Here is a 23998-nt window from a genome sequence, read left to right as displayed (position 1 = left end):
TCACTGCTGCATGTCCTCACTGAGAGGCAGGCAGCAAAATCTTTCTCCAAATTCCACCCTAATTTACAGGAAAAACACAGAAACATTCCTTTCTGATCTCCTTCAGCGAAACAAGTCCCAGATAAAAGAAACTCAGAAACTAGGAGTAGTAGGCCATTCAGCCCTTCGAGCCCTCTGATCATCCAACACAGTCCCCTGTCCCAACTTTGTCCCCATACCCTTTAGCCCTAAGAACAATCTCTAACTCCTACTTGAAAACATAACAATCCTTTGGCCTTCACCACTTCCTGTGGCAGAGAATTCCCCTGGCTCCCCACTCTCTGGGTGAAGACATTTCTCCTTATCTCAGTCCCAATGGCCCACCCCATGTCCTCAGACTGTAACTCCTGGTTCTGGATTCCTCAGTTATGATTAGTTTCCCTACAGTGTGGCAACAGGCCCTTCGGCCCAACCAGTCCACACCAACCCTCCGAAGAGTAATCCACCCAGACCCGTTTCCCTCTGACTAATGCACCTAACACTACGGGCAATTTAGCATGGCCAATTCACCTGACCTGCACATCTTTGTGACTGTGGGAGGAAACTGGAGTACCCAGAGGAAACCCACGCAGACACGGGGAGAATGTACAAACTCCACACAGACAGTCACTTGAGGCTGGAATCGAACCTGGGACCCTGGTGCTGTGAGGCCGCAGTGCTAACCACTGAGCCACCGTGCCGCCCATTAAAAAACAACAGAAACATTCCTTTCTGATCTCTTTCAGCGAAGCAAGTCCCAGATAAAAGAAACTCAGAAACTAGGGGCGGTAGGTCTATTGGGAACATCCTTCTTGTGATTACTCTGTCTAATCATACTCAAACATACTCAATGGCTTCAATAGAAATCCTTAACCTATCTGCATCCATGATGTTATTTTGTCCTTTAAAGCATCTGAGCTGATAACTTTAATGCATAAAAATGAGTGACACAATTAAACAGAGTTTGGCAGCTTCTGATAAACCGGGCCAGAGCTCCCAATGCTGTGGTGATGCAGGGCCAGAGACAACAGAGTCTCCATTCTCAGTCTCACACTCACTCCATCAGCAGACCTGTCACCCTTTATCATTCTCAGTCTCACACTCACTCCATCAGCAGACCTGTCACCCTTCATCATTCTCAGTCTCACACTCACTCCATCAGCAGACCTGTCACCATTCATCATCTGAAATTCCCAGAGGTACCATACCTTTTACAACGATTCACCCAGCCTCACAGCTTGAGGGGATCAGCATTCCTGACCTCCTCCCAGCACAACCACAGCTTTCGAACAATTGCTCGCTATTTGCCTTCCCGTGCTACAGTTTCCCCTCTGTCTGTGTTTCAGTAAATGATGAGGATTTCACTCGGGGACTGATTGTCCAGCTGTTCCACGTCCCACGATACTTTTCCACTGACAGTGTGTAATTAACAGTGAGTATCTGCCCGCGAGTCAGTTACCACCTTTACTTTCCTGACTGGGTTTCTCTGCTTGTCTCATGAGCTCGTTCTCTCTGCTCCCCCTCCCTCCGGGTGGGAATCACTGCTACCTCTGGCTGGGGCCTCCGACACTTGCCCATCAAATAGTACATTCATCATCAAGCTCTGGGTTTATTGTTTGATGGTGTGAATACCCTGAGATTCTCTGTCTCTATCCAAACATTGCACACACACAATCACAGGTTTCTTATGGGGCAGGAAGCCATTCAACCCATCACACCTGAACTGGTTAGAACATAGAACAGTACAGGCCCTTCAGCCCTCAATGTTGTTCTGACCGTTCGTCCTACTCTAAGATCAGACTAACCTACATACCCTATGTTTTACGATCATCCATGTGCCTATCCAGGAGTTGCTTCAGTGTCCTAATGTCTCTGATTCTACTCCCACCACTGGCAGTGTCTTTCACACACACCCACCACTCTCTGTGTAAAGAACCTACCTCTGACATCTCCCCTAAACCTTCCTCCAATCACCTTCAAATTATGCCCGCTTGGGATAGACATTTCCGCCCTGGGAAGAATTCTCTGGCTATCCACTCTATCGGTGCCTCTCAATATCTTTAAAAATCACACTTCCAAAAGCTAGTGTGCTTCCAATTAAACCTGTTGGACTATACCCTGGTGTTGTGTGATTTTTAACTTTGTACACCCCAGTCCAACACCGGCATCTCCAAATCATCTCAACATCTTGTACCCCTCTATCAAGACACCTCTCATCCTTCTTCACTCCAATGAGAAAAGCCCCAGCTCCCTCAACCTTTCTTCATAAGAAATTCCCTCCACTCCAGCAGCATCCTGGGAAATCTCCTCTACACCCTCTCTAAAGCTTCCATATCCTTCCTATAATGAGGCGACCAGAGCTGAACACACTATTCCAAATGTGGTCTAATCAGGGCTCTAGAAAGCTTCAACATAACCTTGCAGCTCTTAAACTCAATCTCCCTGCTAATGAAAGCCAACACACCCCACACCTCCTCAACAACCTAATCAACTTGGATGGCAACTTCGTGGTATCTATGGACACGGACCCCAAGATTCCTCTGTGGTTCCACACTGCCAAGAATCCTGTCTTTAATCCTGTATTCTGTATTCCAATTCAACCTTCCAAAATGAATCACCTCACACTTTTCCGGATTGAACTCCATCTGCCACTTCTCAGCCCAGCTCTGCATCCAGTTCTATCCCCTCGTGCCAATCTCCTGCCTTTTCTTAATATCCCAACACACCATTTCAATCCAAATAACCATCCCATGCCCTTACATAGAGCAGAGAGGAAGGACAATCACAAAAGGAAATTGGAACGGAATTCTGAGGAGCAGGGTTATAGGATCGATTGGAGGGAATGTGCTCACAAGGTTTCTCTACAGAGAGTTAGCATAGACTCAGTGGGCTGAATGGCATTGTGTCATGACTCTGGGGTGAATGTTACCAACCTTTAGGATTCAGGAAAGGAGGAGCAGCCGCCAGCACTCCTGCTCAATAATGACAAATGGGTTTTGCTTCCAGGACGCTGCCTTGAGTCAGGGTCTGAGTGGTTTATTTTCTGTTGCCAGTGTCAGGCCTTCCTCAAGTGTGGCTGCCACTCATGTTGCTGGAGTGAGGGTAGGGGGAGGGGGTGAGTGCATAGATTGTGCCTGTCCGAATGGTTTGGTGATCCAGGACACTGCAATGGCCACTGACCATGTGTCCCTGCACCATTCAGATAATTGTCAAATTTCAGGCCAGTGAGTCTAGGACAAGCACGGCTATCTGACACAGTGCAGAGCAGATGTAGTAGGGGCACTGGGGAAAGGAGTTGAGTGTGTGTGGGGACAGAGCAGCATCGGGAGTGGGTGCTAACATTGGACAGTCCTAAAATAATATTTTATACTCTAAGCATTGAAAAGGATGTTAAAAATATTGTAATGCGTATGTTTTAATCTTGAATTTTGTAAGTTATTTTTGCCTCACAACAGAGGGGTGACCTTAGAAGTTTATAAAATCATGACGGGCAAGGATAGGGTAACTAGACAAAGTCTCTTCCCTGGGGTCAGGGAGTCCAGAACTAGAGGGCATAGGCTTACGGTGAGAGGGGAAAGATATAGAAAAAAGACCTAAGGGGCAACTTTTTCACGCAGAAGGTGGTATGTGTATGGAATGAGCTGCCAGAGGAAGTGGTGGAGGCTGGTACAATTGCAACATTTAAGAGACATTTGGATGGGTGTATGAATAGGAAGGGTTTGGAGGGATATGGGCCGGGTGCTGGCAGGTGGATCTAGATTGGATTGGGATATCTGATCAGCATAGACGGGTTAGACCGAATGGTCTGTTTCCATGCTGTACATCTCTGTGACTCTAATGAGGTGAAAGGTCAGATGGGTCACATGACTGGCATGATGCTGAATATTTGGGCAGCCAATTAACAGTTGGTAAGAGCTGAGCCAATCTGCGGCCAGATTGATGGCGTTAGGGGAAACCTGGAGTGTAGACCCACAAGAGGACTAGAGGAACTTTTTTATCGTCATTCCAGCAAAGAAAGAGGCCATTCAGCCCATCATTGTGCTGGCCTTTGGATTACTAACCATTGACAGCTTGTATTTGGGGTATGATGCTTTTCTGTGTTGAGTTTAATGGCTGTCTAATAATCAGTAGTCACTTGTGTTCTGTGGAAGGATCACTCGATCTGAAACATGAACTCTGATTTCCCTCCACAAATGCTGCCAAATTGCTGGCAAAACTCAGCAGATCTGGCAGCATCTTTGGACAGAAGTGAAGAAGGGTCACTGGACTTGAAATGTTAACTCTGATTTCTCTCCACAGGTGCTGCCAGACCTGCTGAGTTTCTCCAGCAGTTTTTTTTTGTTCGGGTTTCCTGCATTGGCAGTTTTTTGTTTTGGTTTATTTTTATTAAGTTGCCCATCTTGATGGTTTAATCAGATAGTTACACATTTGTGATGATTTGTGGAACAGTGGAGCTCAATTATCGGCACAGATTTCCTAATTGAGTCATACACTGTGGAGCTTCCCTGAACCTTTGCAAAGTATGTGAAGGAACTGATGTGTGAAACAGTATCATTCCAATAAAGTGTGATTTGCTCTGTCCATTCCAGGAGGTGGAGAAATGTTTCCAGTGTGATTCTAGAAGGTCATACGACAGTGTGACAAACAGGAATAGTCACCGAATAAGGAATGTGATCTATCTGACTGATCAGAGGGAGGAGAAGACCTGGTGGCAATCTGAAAATGGTGAGCTAAAATACGGAGTGTGTAATCTTCATTCGGGCTGAAGACCCAGGTCTGTTCTGGAATTGGTTTGTAATGTGGGGTGGGCATGGTGCCATTGTCATGTGGGGGACATTTCTCCATTTCCCTTGGGCCACCATCTCAGACTGAGCCAGGGTGAGGCCTCCTATCAGTCTGAAGCTCATCCCCCTCCTGTAATCTCATCCCCATTGCAAAGTTTAGTTCCACCTCCATTACATCTCCCCCCCTTCCCCCCTCGCGCCCCCCTCCCCCAAAAATCTATCCATGCACCAACTGATTAGCGGCTGAAACCTGCTAAGCAACACAAATCTGTGTGAAAGCTCTGGTGCACTTATCTTAAAATGCTGTTCACACCTCGAGATAGGTGCAGAAGTTGGCCCTTCAATCTCTCAAGGCTGACCTGATTGCTTCCATGTTCTCTGATTACCTTGATAACCTTTCTCTCTCTTGTTTATTGAGAATCTACTTCTGTCTTAAAAATAAAAAACTCTTCAAGCAGAATTTCAAAACCTTAAGAGAAAGGTTTTTCCTTGTCTTTGTCTCAATTAGCGACAATACATTTTTAACCCCCAAGCTTGAGATTCTCCCACAAGAGGAAACATTCCCTCCACATCCACTCTGTGAACACTCCTCAGGATCTTATCGGTTTCAATTAAATCACCTTCTACTGTTCTAAACTTCAGCAGATATAAGCCTGACCTATTCAATAAGATGACCTGCCTATTAAAGGTAGCAGTCTAGTCAATCTGCAATGAACTGCTTCCAATGCATTTGCATCCTTCTTAAGGAAACCGACACTAGACATACCTCTCAAGGAGTCAGCTTACCCAACTCCTGTATAGTTGAACCCCCTACTTTTGTATTCAATTTCCCTGCAATAAACAAATATATTCTACTACTCCCCTGATGACTTGCTATACCTGCAGATGTACCTTCTGTGATTCATGCACTAGAACACTCCGATCACTCTGCATTTCAGAACTATGCTAGATGGAGATGCTACTATTTTATTCTTTCTGCCAAGTGGACAATTTCACATTTTTCAGCATTGTGCTCCATTTGCTAGATCTTTGCCCATTCACTTTAACCTCTCTGGAATCCTTTGGAACCTCCTTGTGTCTTCTTCACAATCTAGTTCCCTACCGACCTCACGTCATTAACAAATGTAGCGACAGTACCATTGGTCTGTATATCCAAGTTTCTGATGTAGATTGTAAACAGTTAAGGGCACAGTTCTGACCCCTGTGGTGCACCACTCAGTATCAGAAACTAATCTATTTATGATGGCACTGTTTTCTGTTGGCCAATCTTGTATTCATGCCAATATGCTCATCCATAAACTCTTACTTTCTGTAATCAACTTTCATGTGGCACCTTATCAAATAAGGTTTGAAAATCTAAGGACAATAATCCACTGGCTTCCCCTTATCCAACACACCTGTTACCTTCTCAAAGAGCTCCAATAACTTTGTTAAACATGATTTTCGCTGAAACATGTCAACTTTTTAAGATCAATGCGCATTTTGTTAATTCTCTTTTAAAAATCTACAGAAATTCTTACTATCTGTTTTATATTTCTGGCTAGCTTCCTCTCATACTCTAATTTTTCAGTCATTTTTTGTGTTTTTTGTAATCTGTTTAATCTTCTGACTTGTCATGCATCTTTGCATGATTGTATCATTTTGTGTGTTTGATACCATCTTTAATCCTTGCTAGCCCAGGATTCTCTAAAGGTTGGTTTGCAGGTTGAGTCCATGGTTAAGAAAGCAAATGTAATGTTGGTCATTTATCTCAAGAGGGTTGGAATGTAAAAGCAGCAATATGCTTCTGAGACTTTACAAAGCTCTGGTTAGGCCCCATTTGGAATACTGTGTCCAATTTTGGGCCCCATACCTCAGGAAAGACACTGGAGCGTGTCCAGTGGAGATTCACACGGATAATCCCTGGAATGGTAGGTCTAACATATGATGAATGGCTGAGGATCCTGGGATTGTGTTCATTAGAGTTTAGAAGGTTGAGGGGAGATCTAATAGAAACTTACAAGATAATGCATGGCTTAGAAAGGGTGGACGCTGAGAAGTTGTTTCCATTAGTTGGGGAGACTAGGACCCGTGGGCACAGCCTTAGAATGAGAAGGGGTCAATTTAGAATGGAAATGAGGAGACATTTCTTCAGCCAGAGAGTAGTGTGCCTGTGGAATTCATTGCCATGTCGTGCAGAGGGGGCCAGGACTTCAAGGCAGAGATTGATAAATTCTTAATCTCGCAAGGAATTAAGGGATACGGGGAGAGTGTGGGTAAGTGGAATTGAAACGCCCATCAGCCATGATTGAATGGCAGAGTGGATTCGATTGGCTGAAAGGTCTTGCTTCCACTCCGATGTCTTATGGCTTTATGGTCTTTAACCTCATTGGTTAACCACAGATAGTGGGCAATCTTCTGGAATTTCTCTTTCCCATTGGAATGTTTTCTGAAATCCTCCCTTGAATGTCTGCTCCTGCATCTCTACCTTTAACCTAATTTGCCAATTCATTTTAACCAGTTCTGCTTTCAGGTCCTCATAAGCCCTTTCTTTAAGTTTGAATCACTTGTCGTGGACTCATTTTTCTCTTCCTCAAACTGAATCACATCACATTGCAATTGCTGCTCACTAAGCGTGCCTTCACTCTGGGATTATTAATTAATCTTGTTGTACAGTAGCAGGTCTAGCTGCCTGGTCAGCTCCAGAACATGCTGCTTCAAGGAAACGCCGTAAGATAATTTGATAAACCCCCTCATCACTACCTTTGACATTGGATTTTCCAGCCTATATTTAAATTAAAATTTCCCATTATTATCACAATGCTTTTTAAAAAATTCATTCATGGGATGAGGGCATTGTTGGCTGGCCCAGTATTTATTGCCCATTCCTAATTTCCCAGAGGGCAGTTAAAAGTCAACCACGTTGCTGTGGGTCTGGAGTCACATGTAGGCCAGATCTGGTAAAGATGGTGGTTTCCTTCCTTAAAGCACATTAGTGACCCAGGTGGGTTTTTCCTGACAGTAGATTCATGGTCATCATTAGAATCTTAATTTCAGATTTTTATTGAATCAAAATTGCACCATCTGTCGTAGTGGGGTTCCATCCCAGGTCCCAGAACATTCCCTGGGAACATTCCTGGATTTACAGTCCAGCGTTAATACCACTCGACCACCACTAGATCCCTCGCAATCCTTTCTAACAGGTTCCTAGTATTTCTTCCTTTAAACTCCACCCTCTGTCTATTACTTTTAGGGACCTGCACTCCCCTCATACATTAACCTCTTACTTGGAACATTTCTCATCTTAGTCACAGAGTCAAACCACACGGAAACAGTCCCTTCGGTCCAACCAGTCCATGCTGACCATAATCCCAAACTAAACTAGTCCCACTGGCCTGCTCCTGGCCCATATCCATCCCTTTCCTATCCATGTACTTATCCAAATGTCTGTTAAATGCTGTAATTATACCCACATCCACCACTCCCTCATGACGTTGATTCCACATGTGAACCACCCTTTGTGTCAAGAATTTGCCCGTCATGTCTTTTGTCAATCTCTCTCCTCTCACCACCTGCTCCTGGCCTCCAAAAGCCTCAAACGTAAAACGTTTATCCCTGTGCTTCAATCCCTCTGCTCCCCCTCTCCTGCAGCAATAAACCATACTTTTTAATTTTCTGCCTTTGAGCACCCCACCCTCCTTCACTGCCTGAATCCTAGTCTCAGGAATTCTCACTCTAAAGCCCTCCACCTCTCTCACTTCCTGTCCTCCTAAAGCCCAAGCCTTTGATTCATATTTTGACAAATATCTCGTTCTTTGGGATGATGTTGTGTTTTGCACACAGCCCCATGAAGCATCTTTGATATTTAGTCTCGGTTAAAGGCACATAAACTGCAATTACAACTTGTTTTTAAACTGACAGCGTGTTTAAATGAGGGGTTTTGTTGAGTTCTGTAAATGCTCATTTTGACAATTTTGACACAAGGCAATGTCTCTGAATGAATTGAGCAGGCTGTTTGGAGTGTTTTAGTTTGATGACATGGCAGATGGTCAGTCAGATTTTTCAAACTAAAACGGCAGGGACTTTCCAGCTCCTGGGTCTGTTCTTTGCCATGGTAATTCTAAAATCCCTGCCTCACCTCCCCCCTCGCTCCTGCAAAGGACCCATTCTCCAACCCCACTCCTCTCTCCCTCACCTCAGCCCCATTCCTCTCTCCCTCACCTCAGCCCCACTCCCCAGTCCACACCCCTATTGCTAATGTGAAACTGCTCTGTCTGGATAGAGCTGTCTCAGCCTTGACCAATCTCCATGGCACAGTGTTCCTTGTTCCTAACAAGCCTCAGTGTAAATACATTTCTTCCCATCTGTTTCCATGCTTTCAAAATCTTAAATTGATTATCCAACCTGGGTAATCCAAGTCAACATAAATCTTTGTAAAATTAAAACCCTCCATTAAGTTGTCTCTCAGCCTCCTCGGCACCATTGCTTTTTGGTGTTGGAATGGGTTCCAGTGTATTTTATCCCTCGAAATCTGTCCTGTCGACCCAGCTTCTGACTCGAGCTCCCTGTATCAGTAGTGACATTCGGTAGTGGCTATATGAATCCTGGCCAGGTTCAGGACTAAGGAAGGTGATGAACATTAAAGAAAGTTCGTTAGGTAGGCTAGTGGTAGAGAAGGGCAGAAAGAAAAATCTGATCAGACTGTTGGAATTGTAGTCCATGTGATGAGACAGAATTTCTTTGTTAGAGTGGATCAGTTTTCAGACTGTGTGTTAGTGATCTCTTGAGCTGGTTATATTTGTGATTGTTACTCTGACGCACTGAACACTATGTCCTTTGTGTAGCTAACAGTAACACTTGAGGTACACAGTGACCAAGAGGCAGCAGAACAATGAGCTGGTGCTCGATTTACTACCTCACTCTGTCCCAATCAAGCGGCTGTTGTGGGGAGACGTGTTGGCAGAGCCTGGTGAAACCTGAGCAGAGTAATTCCTGTACTCCTGGTGATCACAGCAATCCCATCTGGACAGATCACATTGCCCAGGTTTGGACAGTGTTGACGTGAGATTGGATGAAGAATGCTGAAATTCACAAAACTCTGGTATGGAGATTTAGTGACTGGTTTGAGGCTCAGGGACAGGGGCATGCTTTGTGGGCCAAGAGTTTTTCTTGTTAGTTGTCTGTTTTGTTTTGGTAATGCATACTGTCTGGTCCCTACCCTCTGGAATTCTCTCCTGAGAGGCTTCATCTCTCTCTCTTAGACCATTTATGGGTGGCACGGTGGCTCTATGGTTAGCACTGCTGCCTCACAGCGCCAGAGACCTGGGTCCAATTCCGGCCTCAGGCGACTATCTGTGTGGAGTTTGCACATTCTCCCCGTGTTTGCGTGGGTTTCCTCCGGGTGCTCCAGTTTCCTCCCACAGTCCAAAAATGTGCAGGTTAGGTGAATTGGCTATGCTAAATTGCCCATAGTGTTAGGGGAATGGGTCTGGGTGGGTTGCGGGTCGGTGTGGACTTGTTGGGCCAAAGGGCCTGTTTCCACACTGTAAGTAATCTAATAAAACCATAAGAAATAGGAGTGGAAGTAAAGCCATTCGACCCATTGAGTCCACTCTGCCATTCAATCATGGCTGATGGGCGTTTCAACGCCACTTATCTGCACTCTCACCGTATCCCTTAATTCCTTGTGCGATTAAGAATTTATTAATCTCTACCTTGAAGATATTTAGCATCCTGGCCCCCACTGCACTCCGCGGCAATGAATTCCACAGGCACACTACTCTCTGGCTGAAGAAATGTCTCCTCATTTCCGTTCTAAATTGACCCCTTCTCATTCTAAGGCTGTGCCCACGGGTCCTAGTCTCCCCAACTAATGGAAACAACTTCCCAGCATCCACCCTTTCTAAGCCATGCATTATCTTGTAAGTTTCTATTAGATCTCCTCTCAACTTTCTAAACTCTAATGAACACAATCCCAGGATCCTCAGCTGTTCATTGTATGTTAGACTTACCATTCGAGGGATCATCCCTGTGACTCTCCGCTGGACACGCTCCAGTGCCAGTATGCCCTTCCTCAGGGGTGGGCCAAAATTGGACACAGTACTCCAAATAGGGGCTAACCAGCCTTTTATAAAGTCTTAGCACCGCATTGCTTTTACATTCCAACCCTCTTGAGATAAATGACAACATTGCATCTGCTTTCTTAATCACAGCTTCAACCTACATGTTTACCTTTAGAGAATCCTCGACTAGCACTCCCAGATCCCTTTGTACTTTGGCTTTATGAATTTTCTCACCTTCACCCGGCCTCTCTGACCAAGCTTTTGGTCACCTCTTTAAATACTCTCTTTGGTGCTGGTTGGGGCACCTTGGGAGATGTTGATATGTTATAAACCCCCCACCCCGGGCTGTCTGAGTGGGTGTCCAAGTGAAAGCCGACGTCTATTTCCTCAAGGGGATTGTTCCCCTGGTGTCTCCTGTCTCCTGTTTGTGGCCAGTCACCATCTCACTGTGTCTTGTCTCCACACACAGGGGAAGAAAAGGTCAATATCCAGCTAGACCTCGAAGCTGAATTCCACTTCACGCACCTCATCATGAAATTCAAGGTATGAGAGAAAAGTCAGGGCAAGGGAGGGCTGCTTAAATACAGCCTGGAACCTCAGCACAATCTTTCAATATCGTCTAACTCAACATTAAAGGTGCTTTCAACAAAAAAGTTCTAAAGAAATGTTTGTTTCGGTACACACCCAGTCAGTTTCACTCGAAATAATTGTGCAGAAAAATAATCAACCAGCTTCTTTAAAGCTTAACTAAGCAACATTATTTCCCCCACTGGTTGTATGATGGATCTTTGATCTCCTTCATTTCTGAAGGACCTGAAAGATGAACCAGCCCATGTTCCAGTCACTAGTCTGTGCAGGGGGCTGACTTTAACAAAGCAGGGGCAACTTCTCCACTGCTCACTGTGAATTCCTTTCCACAGGGGCTTTACCAAGGGGAATTCCTATCAGTTCTTACTGACAGTATTTGCTGTGTGTAATGAAGGATCAGTTATTGCTCAGATTATTCACTGAAGATTAATCGTATAAATTGGAGGGAAATGATGTTTTAATTATTCTGGAAACTGTATTGCGGTGCTAGCTTTGTTGTGGCAGTACAGCTGGCAAGGTTTACTGTGTGAATGATTTGAACACACCCTCAACTCTGGGCCGTGCTCCAGACCGGGTTCAGTCTTTGATCAGGAGTATTTCTATCCAGACCTGGAGCCAACAATGGACCTGTTAATTAGTAACACCGTCCCACCTTACCATGCTGGCACTTGGTTGGTCGTTCCAAAAATAACACTCAATAATCAGGATTCACCCTGACTCAGCAAATGCACGCAGTAATAAATCTCCAAAACAAACCCTCAGCAAATACACTCAGTATTAAACTTTCAAAACAATACCCTCAGTAAATGCCTTCAGTAATATCTCTCAGCAAATGCTCTCAGCATACATCCTCAGTAATATACCTTTGCAAATGTCCTCACCAAATGCTCTTCATAATAATCTTCACCAAATACCATCTCAGTACATATGCTGCTTGGTGGATTGATGACATTCCTGACTGGAGTTTATGCCAGGCCTCAAGCTGCTTAAACTGAAGTTATTTTACTTTAGCCTAGGTCCTCAACTTTGGGTGATGGATGAACTGAAAGCTTACAGAGACAGCTCAGAGAAATGTTGACTTTAACTTATGTAAAACATCACTGTTCACATCTTAAAGTGCATCAACGCCCATTTGTCCATCACACCATAGGCTCCGTGAACTATATTGTGTAGTGTTCAATTACTCTGTGTTTGATTCTGAGTCATTTTAAAATTGATGCTGGCTATATTTGAGTGGTTAAGCCTGGGTGTGGACTCAGAGAAAAGTGAGTCGAGAGTGTGGTGCTGGAAAAGCACAGCAGGTCAGGCAGCATCTCAGGAGCAGGAGAATCACAATGTTTTGGGCATACGCCCTTCCTGATGAAGGGCTTATGCCTGAAACGTCGATTCTCCTGCTCCTTGGATATTGCCTGACCTGCTGTGTTTTTCCAGCACCACACTCTTGACTCTGACCTCCAGTATCTGCAGACCTTACTTTCTCCTCAGAGAAAAGTGAGGAAGATGTAGAAAGAGCTGTGCTGTTGACATGGAGCAGATATTTTAAAGCCCTGTTACACACTTAAAAATGGCATTAATCCAAATTTAAAGATGCAATGCATTGCTTTCAAATTCAACAACTGCTCATATTAAAAATGTTGTCCTTCTTTTCAGGTTCTTGCCTGAGCTCAGGTCTCTGTTTCTCCTGAACCTCTCTCTGGAATCTCACCTTTGGTGGCAGTGACTTCAGCTACCTGAGCTTTAACTTTCCCCTAAACATCTCCACCTCTCCTTCCCCTCTTTCTCTCCTCTTTTAAGATGCTCCTTAAAATCATCTTTTTTTTTGTCTGAGGTGTTGGTCTGCTGTTTTAGTATCAGCTGGCATGGCCTGGTGACAGTTTGTGCTTGATCATATTCCTGTGATGAGCCTCGGGCTGAATGCTGTGGAAAAAAATGCTGTGGCCGTCTCATTTGATCATTTTGTCCTTTCTGTCGATTAGACATTTCGCCCAGCTGCCATGTACATTGAGAGATCTTCAGACTTTGGCCGGACATGGAAAGTGTATCGTTACTTTGCTTTCAACTGTACAGTTTCCTTCCCTCATATCCCCACGGGCCTCCTAAGGAGGATCGATGATGTTATTTGTGAGCATCGTTATTCAGATATCGAACCATCCACAGACGGTGAGGTGGGTCCCCAGCGGCTCTGTTCAGTCTCTGTCCGATTGTGCTTTGCAGGATAAGGCAGGGAGAAAACAGGTGTCTGAGTAAATGGTTGAGGGATATTGTATTTTGCCTCAGTTTTCTGATCCCAATACACATTGATTGAAACTGGAAGACATTGATACAGCTCCTCTTTAAACACCCTGGCAAATTTATCAATCCATCAACGTTAAAAACTGACCTGCACTCTCTCTGACAGCTGAGAATTCAGTGGCAAGTAATTGACCTGACTCTCCAAAGCCAGTCCATCATCGACAAGGCACAAGCCAGGAGTGTGATGGAATACTCAATAAAAACTGAAAGAACTGTAGAAGCTGTAAATTAGAAACAAAAAGAGGAGTTGCTGGAAAATCTCAGCAGGTCTGGCAGCATCTGTGAAGAAAAATCAAAGTTAACGTTTGGACCCAAAGTGGACGACTTCTCCACTTCCTGATGCTGCCTGGCTTGCTGTGTTCTTCCAGCCTCCTGTCCATTCTTACCTGGTCTGGCCCGAAATGTGACTCCAGACCCATAGCAATGTGGCTGACTCATAACTGTCCTCTGGGGTGGACATGCAGAGCAAGGAGGACAGAAACAGCCATGAGATCCTTCTCAAAGATTGGCATTTCTCAGGGATACAGCCACACACCTAGCCTCAGGAGCTCCATGGTGCTGCCTTCCTCCTGGGATTGAACAGGGATTTATGTTCTCACATCTCCGTGAAATGAGTTGGGTCAGTGTGCCAGGTGGGGTCAGTGATTAATGTGTTCACCCCTGCGTTAGGGGGTTGGGGGTTTAGTGTACTGGAGAGATTTGTGAACATGTTGCAGTGCTGAGGGAGGGCTGCACTGCTGTAGCTGATGTTTGTCTGAGGCTGTGTTTGACTGAGATCATGCTCACCCTCTTGAGTGGAAGAGCCTGTGATACACTACCAGCTTCCCTCCAAACAAAAACAGGTGCTGGAGAACCTCAGCAGATCTGACAATATTGTTAGAGAGAGAGAGAGAGAGAAAAAAAAAAGTTAACATTCGACTCTTTGGCAGAAGAGGCAGTTCCTCCTGATGCCTGGATCAACATTCCTCTCTTAACCAAGTGGATCAATCACAGATGGGCCAGCCAGTCCTTGCAGCCTGTGGGATCTTGCTGTGCAAATGGACGTTGGTGTTTTAATGCAGCAGTACCCCCTCAGTGTAATTCTCAGGGGTTTATTGTGGGAAATTCTTGGCTTGCTTTAGTGTGATGACGTATTTCAAAAATGCAAGAAAGGAGTTTTGATTTCCCATCGCCCGATTGTTTCACAGCTCTCTCTCTCACGTAAAGGAAAATTATTAATCATCCCTCAGATTCTTGACAAGCCGCATCCATCCTGCTGAGACATTGTGATGATTAGATCTGAATTTCCACAGCCCAAGGGAAAATTAAACAGTGTGGCTTAAAATATAACCTCAGGTCTTTCCAAGTTTTTAAATTTTCCACAACAAGATCTTTCATCTGTCCCTGAAACAGGTGATGGGATGGGTTTAAACATGTTGAATTGTTGCTGAGTGAACAGTGTATGTTCAGGATTACAGCCTCGAATGCACTCACCGAGAATGGATTCTGAGAAGCAGATTGGAATGTTTGTCAGCCTGCTTCTCCAGATCCAGGAGTGGAACCATAGGCTCCTCCCAGTGTGGAAGCAGGCCTTTCAGCCCATTGAGTCCGCACTGACCCTCTGAACAGCACTCCACCCAGACTCACCTCCCTACCCTATCCCTATAATCCTGCATTTCCCATGGCTAATCCACCAAACCTGCACATCTTTGAACTGTGGGAGGAAACCAGAGCACCCGGAGGAAACCCACACAGACTCTGGGAGAAGGTGCAAACTCCGCACAGAGAGTCACCCAGGGCTGGAATCGAACCTGGGACACTGAGTGCTGAGTCCCACATTTCAAGGTAGGGCCCCATATCTGTGATATCAGACAACATAAAAACAAGCTTAACTGGTTGGGAAGTGCTATGGGATATTTTTCTTGTGTTTATTGGAGCCATCTCAAGAACAACAAGGTGGGTTAGCCATGGGAAATGCAGGGTTATAGGGATACAGTAAGGGGTTGGGGGGAGATGGGTCTGGGTGGGATACTCTTCAGAGAGTCAGTGTGCACTTGATGGGTTGAATAGTCTGCTTCCACACTGTAGAGATTCTATGATTCTCTGATCTCAAAACATGCTCTGTTTACCATCAGTACAAGATTTTTGATTAATGGATCTGTAAATCCTTCTCACAGGTTATTTACAAAGTGCTCGATCCTGCCATCAAAGTGGCTGATCCCTACAGCCTGGAGATTCAAGGTGAGAGAATGGAGTTTCAATGTTTCCAGCCAGATTTCCTTTTACAAAGTTTATTCTGAGGTTCCCATGCCACCCTCTGGCTTTATATCGAAGTTTGAAAGGTTTTGGAATCAAAATTTTGTTGCAGCATTTCATAAAGTAGCTTTTGAATAGAATCATATCATGGAATTGTAGAATCCCTACAGCACGGAAAGAGGCCATTCAGCCCATTGAGTCTATACTGACACTTTGAAGAACATCCTGTCCTATCTCAGTGAGCCCTCATTAACGATGTGCTTCCCTTCATATCACAAGACAGAGGAACAGACTCTGCAGCACATTGGGAGCCTCCCCTGCCCCCAGGATGGATATCTCACACTTCCTGATTTGGTGCCATCCCACACCCCCCTTCAGATTGACCCATTTTCCTACACCCTGAGTGCTGTTGGCTCCATAAACTGATCATGATCCAGTGTCTCCTCCATGTTGCTGGTGTTCTGCAGTGCCAGCAGTGACCATTGCTCCAGGGACGGTCTGCTGGGACTGGTGGAAGAGTGCACTGGGCCAGTGTTCCAGCTCACTGGGTGTGCACTGGGCCAGTGTTCCAGCTCACTGGGTGTGCACTGGGCCAGTGTTCCAGCTCACTGGGTGTGCGCCGGGCCAGAGAATCATGTTGCACAGTCAGATGCCATTTGGCCCATCATTGTGAACCCCATTGCCGTGTAAACGTTTCCTTTTAATAATTAACCGTACTCCCATTCTCGGGCAGCATGTTCCAGATCTCAACAACAACTCACCGTGTGATAACGACCACTTGGTGTTCCTCACAGCCCTGGTTGTTCTGCCACCTGAACACACTGGGGTCATCTGACTGCGGGACAATGGGGCCAAGGGGTAGGGAGCAGTGGGAGAGCTACAGTTTCCCTCAGACTTGCGGGTGGAGAAGTTGTGCCACAGTACCGAGTGGCTGATGGAGCGAGCTGTCTCCACGTTCTGTCATGTATTTGTTTGTGATCTCATTTATTGCCAGATCTCCTGAGAATTACTAACTTGAAAATACACTTCACCAAGCTGCACACTCTTGGAGACAACTTGCTGGACAGGCGGATGGAGGTTCTGCAGAAATATTATTATGCTTTGTTTGAGTTGGTGGTCCGTGGCAGCTGCTTCTGCTATGGCCATGCTTCAGAGTGCTCTCCCGTGGCTGGGGTTCAAGCAGGAGTGCCTGGAATGGTAAGACCCTTTCAAACTAATGCCTGTAACCCTCTTGTCACTATCCTATAGGCCGTAGATTGAGTGAATAGCAGGTTCTGTCAACCAGTCATGTTTCGGGATGAGTGTGATTCCACCCGGTTCTTCTGAGCCAGCAAGGTACCACCAAAACCTTCTCAACCCATGATGAGAAATCTTTGCATTTATTTTGACAAGGTACATTTCTGTGGAGGCAGGAGGTGTAACCAGAGAATGACTAGATTAGAGTGGTGCTGGAAAAGCACAGCAGGTCAGGCAGCATCCGAGGAGCAGGCGAATCGACGCTTTGGGCAAAAGCCCTTCATCAGGAAAGTTTTGCCTGAAGCGTCGATTTTTCTGTTTCTCGGATGCTGCCTGACCTGCTGTGCTTTTCCAGCACCACTCTAATCTAGACCCTGATCCCCAACATCTGCAGTCCTCACTTTCGGCCAGAGAATGGCTAGTGCAGCTGAAGTTCAGCCTTGATCTCGGTGAGAATCCCTGCCCCTCGGAACATTTCATCCATTGTAACATTGTGGCTGCTTTCTCCCCACTGTTCTGCTCAGATTCATGGAAGGTGTACCTGTAAGCACAACACCAAAGGGTTAAACTGCGAGCAGTGCAAGAACTTCTACCATGAGTTGCCATGGAGACCAGCGGAGGTGGATAACCCACACGCTTGCAAAGGTTCGACAGATTCCCAATTCCTCTCTCCTTCTCAAAGAACAGCTTTCTCTTCACTTTCTGGTCTCCACATCTCGACCTGAAGTCGCTCCTCCTGTTTAAATTTCTGACACAGGTGAATGCTTTCCCTCACTCACTGGTATCCAAACATTTGGGACAGGAATGATCATTTCAATTCATTCACAGGATGAGGGTGTCAATGGCTAGGTCAGAATTTATTGTCCATCCCTAATTGCCCGTAAAGGAGTGAAGAGTCACCAACATTGCTGTGGGTCTGGAGTCACATGTCAGCCAGGCCAGGATGGCAGTTTCCTTCCCTAAAGGATATCAGTGACCCAGGTGGGTTTTTCTGACAGTCAATGATAGATTCACAGTCATCATTAGACTCTTAATTCCAGATTTTTTTAATTGTTTATTGAACTCAAATTTCACCATTGGCCGAGGCAGGATTCCAACCCAGCCCCCAGAACATTTTCTGGGTCTCTGGTTAAACAGTTTAATGATAACACCTCTGGGCCAACAGCTCAAATCTATGCACTTTACCGCAGACATATACAAAGGGTATGAACGGTTTGCGTTATACAGAAAGGTGTAGGAGGTTGAGAGGCGACCTGATAGAAGTTTATAAAACAATGAAGGATATAGATAGAGTCAATGGTCATTGTCTTTTCCCTCGGAGGGGGGATTTCAAGACTCGGGGGCACATTTTAAGGTGAGGGGAGAAAAGTTTTAAAAAGACATAAGGGGCAATCCTTTCACAGAGAGGGTGGTCGTGTGAGGAATGAGCTTACTGAGGAAGTGGTGGATGTGGGCACAATGGTTTATTGATAAAACTGAGTGTGAATTGCTTTTGTCCTGGTCGGGCCTTACAGAGAAACTAACCAGCTCAGTGATTTAATTGTTCATTTATACATGGTACACGTGCAACACAGGTGGAAGCCTGGCAGTGATTTCCAGTTCATTTCTCCCGTCAGGTCAATGACAGGCCTTGCTTTTTTCAGTCCATCATGCGCAGTGGGATACAGTGTGGGTGATGTTATATACATGTGGGGTCCAGAGTGATGGGCGGTGTTGTATACCTGTGAGATACAGTATGATGGGCGATGTTGTATACCTGTGGGATACAGAGTGATGGTCGATGTTGTATACATGTAGGATACAGTGTGATGGGCGGTGTTGTATACCTGTGTGATACAGTGTGGGTGATGTTATATACATGTGGGATACAGTGTGATGGGCGGTGTTGTATACCTGTGGGATACAGTGTGATGGGCGGTGTTGTATACATGTAGGATACAGTGTGATGGGCGGTGTTGTATACCTGTGGGATACAGTGTGATGGGCGATGTTGTATACATGTAGGATACAGTGTGATGGGCGGTGTTGTATACCCTGTGGGATACAGTATGATGGGTGATGTTGTATACCTGTGGGATACAGTGTAATGGGCGATGTTGTATACATGTAGGATACAGTGTGATGGGCGATGTTGTATACCTGTGGGATACAGAGTGATGGGCGGTGTTGTGTACCTGTGGGATACAGTGTGATGGGTGATGTTGTATACCTGTGGGATACAGTGTGATGGGTGATGTTGTATACCTGTGTGATGGGCGGTGGTGTATACCTGTGTGAAACAGTGTGATGGGTGATGTTGTATACCTGTGGGCTACAGTGTGATGGGCGGTGTTGTATACCTGTGGGATACAGTGTGATGGGCGGTGTTGTATACCTGTGGGATACAGTGTGATGGGCGATGTTGTATACCTGTGGGATACAGTGTGATGGGCGGTGTTGTATACCTGTGGGATACAGTGTGATGGGCGATGTTGTATACCCTGTGGGATACAGTATGATGGGTGATGTTGTGTACTGTGTGATACAGTGTGATGGGCGATGTTGTATACCTGTGGGATACAGTGTGATGGGTGATGTTGTATACCTGTGGGATACAGTGTGATGGGTGATGTTGTATACTGTGTGATACAATGTGATGGGTGATGTTGTATACCTGTGGGATACAGTGTGATGGGTGATGTTGTATACCTGTGGGATGCAGTGTGATGGGCGATGTTGTATACTGTGTGATACAATGTGATGGGTGATGTTGTATACCTGTGGGATACAGTGTGATGGGTGATGTTGTATACCTGTGGGATACAGTGTGCTGGGTGATGTTGTATACCTGTGGGATACAGTGTGATGGGCGATGTTGTATATCTGTGGGATACAGTGTGATGGGTGATGTTGTATACCTGTGGGACACAGTGTGCTGGGTGATGTTGTATACCTGTGGGATACAGTGTGCTGGGTGATGTTGTATACTGTGTGATACAGTGTGATGGGCGATGTTGTATACTGTGTGATACAGTGTGATGGGCGATGTTGTATACTGTGTGATACAATGTGATGGGTGATGTTGTATACCTGTGGGATACAGTGTGATGGGGGATGTTGTATACCTGTGGGATACAGTGTGATGGGTGATGTTGTATACCTGTGGGATACAGTGTGATGGGTGATGTTGTATACCTGTGGGATACAGTGTGATGGGTGATGTTATATACCTGTGGGATACAGTGTGATGGGTGATGTTGTATACTGTGTGATACAGTGTGATGGGCGATGTTGTATACTGTGTGATACAGTGTGATGGGTGATGTTGTATACTTGTGGGATACAGTGTGATGGGTGATGTTGTATACCTGTGGGATACAGTGTGATGGGTGATGTTGTATACCTGTGGGATGGAGTGTGATGGGCGGTGTTGTATACCTGTGGGATACAGTGTGATGGGCGGTGTTGTATACCTGTGGGATACAGTGTGATGGGTGATGTTGTATACCTGTGGGATACAGTGTGATGGGTGATGTTGTATACCTGTGTGATACAGTGTGATGGGCGGTGTTGTATACCTGTGGGATACAGTGTGATGGGCGATGTTGTATACCTGTGGGATACAGTGTGATGGGCGGTGTTGTATACCTGTGGGATACAGTGTGATGGGTGATGTTGTATACCTGTGGGATACAGTGTGATGGGTGATGTTGTATACCTGTGTGATGGGCGGTGGTGTATACCTGTGTTATACAGTGTGATGGGCGATGTTGTATACCTGTGGGATACAGTGTGATGGGCGGTGTTGTATACCTGTGGGATACAGTGTGATGGGTGATGTTGTATACCTGTGGGATGCAGTGTGATGGGCGGTGTTGTATACCTGTGGGATACAGTGTGATGGGCGGTGTTGTATACCTGTGTGATGGGCGGTGGTGTATACCTGTGTGATACAGTGTGATGGGCGGTGTTGTATACCTGTGTGATACAGTGTGATGGGCGGTGTTGTATACCTGTGGGATACAGTGTGATGGGTGATGTTGTATACCTGTGGGATACAGTGTGCTGGGTGATGTTGTATACCTGTGGGATACAGTGTGATGGGCGATGTTGTATACCTGTGGGATACAGTGTGATGGGTGATGTTGTATACCCTGTGGGATACAGTATGATGGGTGATGTTGTATACTGTGTGATACAGTGTGATGGGTGATGTTGTATACCTGTGGGATACAGTGTGATGGGCGATGTTGTATACTGTGTGATACAATGTGATGGGTGATGTTGTATACCTGTGGGATACAGTGTGATGGGTGATGTTGTGTACCTGTGGGATACAGTGTGATGGGTGATGTTGTATACCTGTGGGATACAGTGTGATGGGTGATGTTGTATACCTGTGGGATACAGTGTGATGGGTGATGTTGTGTACCTGTGGGATACAGTGTGATGGGTGATGTTGTATACCTGTGGGATACAGTGTGATGGGCGGTGTTGTATACCTGTGGGATACAGTGTGATGGGCGATGTTGTATACTGTGTGATACAGTGTGATGGGTGATGTTGTATACTTGTGGGATACAGTGTGATGGGTGATGTTGTATACCTGTGGGATACAGTGTGATGGGTGATGTTGTATACCTGTGGGATGGAGTGTGATGGGCGGTGTTGTATACCTGTGGGATACAGTGTGATGGGCGGTGTTGTATACCTGTGGGATACAGTGTGATGGGTGATGTTGTATACCTGTGGGATACAGTGTGATGGGTGATGTTGTATACCTGAGTGATACAGTGTGATGGGCGGTGTTGTATACCTGTGGGATACAGTGTGATGGGCGATGTTGTATACCTGTGGGATACAGTGTGATGGGCGGTGTTGTATACCTGTGGGATACAGTGTGATGGGTGATGTTGTATACCTGTGGGATACAGTGTGATGGGTGATGTTGTATACCTGTGGGATACAGTGTGATGGGTGATGTTGTATACCTGTGTGATGGGCGATGTTGTATACCTGTGTGATACAGTGTGATGGGCGGTGTTGTATACCTGTGTGATACAGTGTGATGGGCGGTGTTGTATACCTATGTGATACAGTGTGATGGGCGGTGTTGTATACCTGTGGGATACAGTGTGATGGGTGATGTTGTATACCTGTGGGATGCAGTGTGATGGGCGGTGTTGTATACCTGTGGGATACAGTGTGATGGGCGGTGTTGTATACCTGTGTGATGGGCGGTGGTGTATACCTGTGTGATACAGTGTGATGGGCGGTGTTGTATACCTGTGTGATACAGTGTGATGGGCGGTGTTGTATACCTGTGTGATGGGCGGTGTTGTATACCTGTGTGATACAGCGTGATGGGTGATGTTGTATACTGTGTGATACAGTGTGATGGGTGATGTTGTATACTGTGTGATACAGTGTGATGGGCGATGTTGTATACTGTGTGACACAGTGTGATGGGTGATGTTGTATACCTGCGGGATACAGTGTGATGGGCGATGTTGTATACTGTGTGATACAGTGTGATGGGTGATGTTGTATACTGTGTGATACAGTGTGATGGGTGATGTTGTATACCTGCGGGATACAGTGTGATGGGCGGTGTTGTATACCTATGTGATACAGTGTGATGGGCGGTGTTGTATACATGTAGGATACAGTGTGATGGGTGATGTTGTATACCCTGTGGGATACAGTGTGATGGGCGATGTTGTATACATGTAGGATACAGTGTGATGGGTGATTTTGTATACTGTGTGATACAGTGTGATGGGTGATGTTGTATACTGTGTGATACAGTGTGATGGGTGATGTTGTATACCTGTGTGATACAGTGTGATGGGCAGTGTTGTATACCTGTGTGATACAGTGTGATGGGCGGTGTTGTATACCTGTGTGATACAGTGTGATGGGCGATGTTGTATACCTGTGTGATACAGTGTGATGGGCGGTGTTGTATACCTGTGGGATACAGTGTGATGGGTGATGTTGTATACCTGTGTGATACAGTGTGATGGGCGGTGTTGTATACCTGTGTGATACAGTGTGATGGGCGGTGTTGTATACCTATGTGATACAGTGTGATGGGCGGTGTTGTATACCCTGTGGGATACAGTGTGATGGGCGGTGTTGTATACCTATGTGATACAGTGTGATGGGCGATGTTGTATACCTGTGTGATACAGTGTGATGGGCGGTGTTGTATACCCTGTGGGATACAGTGTGATGGGCGGTGTTGTATACCTGTGTGATACAGTGTGATGGTCGATGTTGTATACCTGTGTGATACAGTGTGATGGGCGGTGTTGTATACCTGTGTGATACAGTGTGATGGTCGATGTTGTATACCTGTGTGATACAGTGTGATGGGCGGTGTTGTATACCTGTGGGATACAGTATGATGGGCGGTGTTGTATACCTGTGGGATACAGTGTGATGGGCGATGTTGTATACATGTAGGATACAGAGTGATGGGCGGTGTTGTATACCTGTGTGATACAGTGTGATGGGCGATGTTGTATACCTGTGTGATACAGTGTGATGGGCGGTGTTGTATACCTGTGTGATACAGTGTGATGGGCGATGTTGTATACATGTAGGATACAGAGTGATGGGCGGTGTTGTATACCTGTGTGATACAGTGTGATGGGCGATGTTGTATACCTGTGTGATACAGTGTGATGGGCGGTGTTGTATACCTGTGTGATACAGTGTGATGGGCGATGTTGTATACCTGTGTGATGGGCGGTGTTGTATACCTGTGTGATACAGTGTGATGGGCGATGTTGTATACCTGTGTGATACAGTGTGATGGGT

The 23998-nt window shown here is 45.7% G+C and overlaps 1 protein-coding gene across 5 annotated transcripts in view; it reads left to right on the top strand.

Annotated features, from left to right (window-relative positions):
• lamb2l (laminin, beta 2-like) overlaps window positions 1-23998 on the top strand; it is a 178829-nt gene that overhangs the window by 53766 nt on the left and 101065 nt on the right. For all 5 annotated transcript variants that reach the window (XM_072581753.1, XM_072581750.1, XM_072581752.1 and 2 more), the window contains 6 exons: window positions 4608-4743; window positions 11313-11386; window positions 13408-13596; window positions 15880-15943; window positions 16953-17155; window positions 17719-17839. In XM_072581753.1, coding sequence (XP_072437854.1) covers window positions 4608-4743; window positions 11313-11386; window positions 13408-13596; window positions 15880-15943; window positions 16953-17155; window positions 17719-17839 — 787 coding nt within the window. The remainder of the gene's footprint in view (window positions 1-4607; window positions 4744-11312; window positions 11387-13407; window positions 13597-15879; window positions 15944-16952; window positions 17156-17718; window positions 17840-23998) is intronic.

The sequence above is a fragment of the Chiloscyllium punctatum genome, chromosome 12, assembly GCF_047496795.1.
Source record: "Chiloscyllium punctatum isolate Juve2018m chromosome 12, sChiPun1.3, whole genome shotgun sequence".
NCBI classification, from domain to species: domain Eukaryota; kingdom Metazoa; phylum Chordata; class Chondrichthyes; order Orectolobiformes; family Hemiscylliidae; genus Chiloscyllium; species Chiloscyllium punctatum.
Note: the sequence above shows the minus strand (reverse complement) of the source record. Positions and strands in the feature narration are given on the sequence as shown.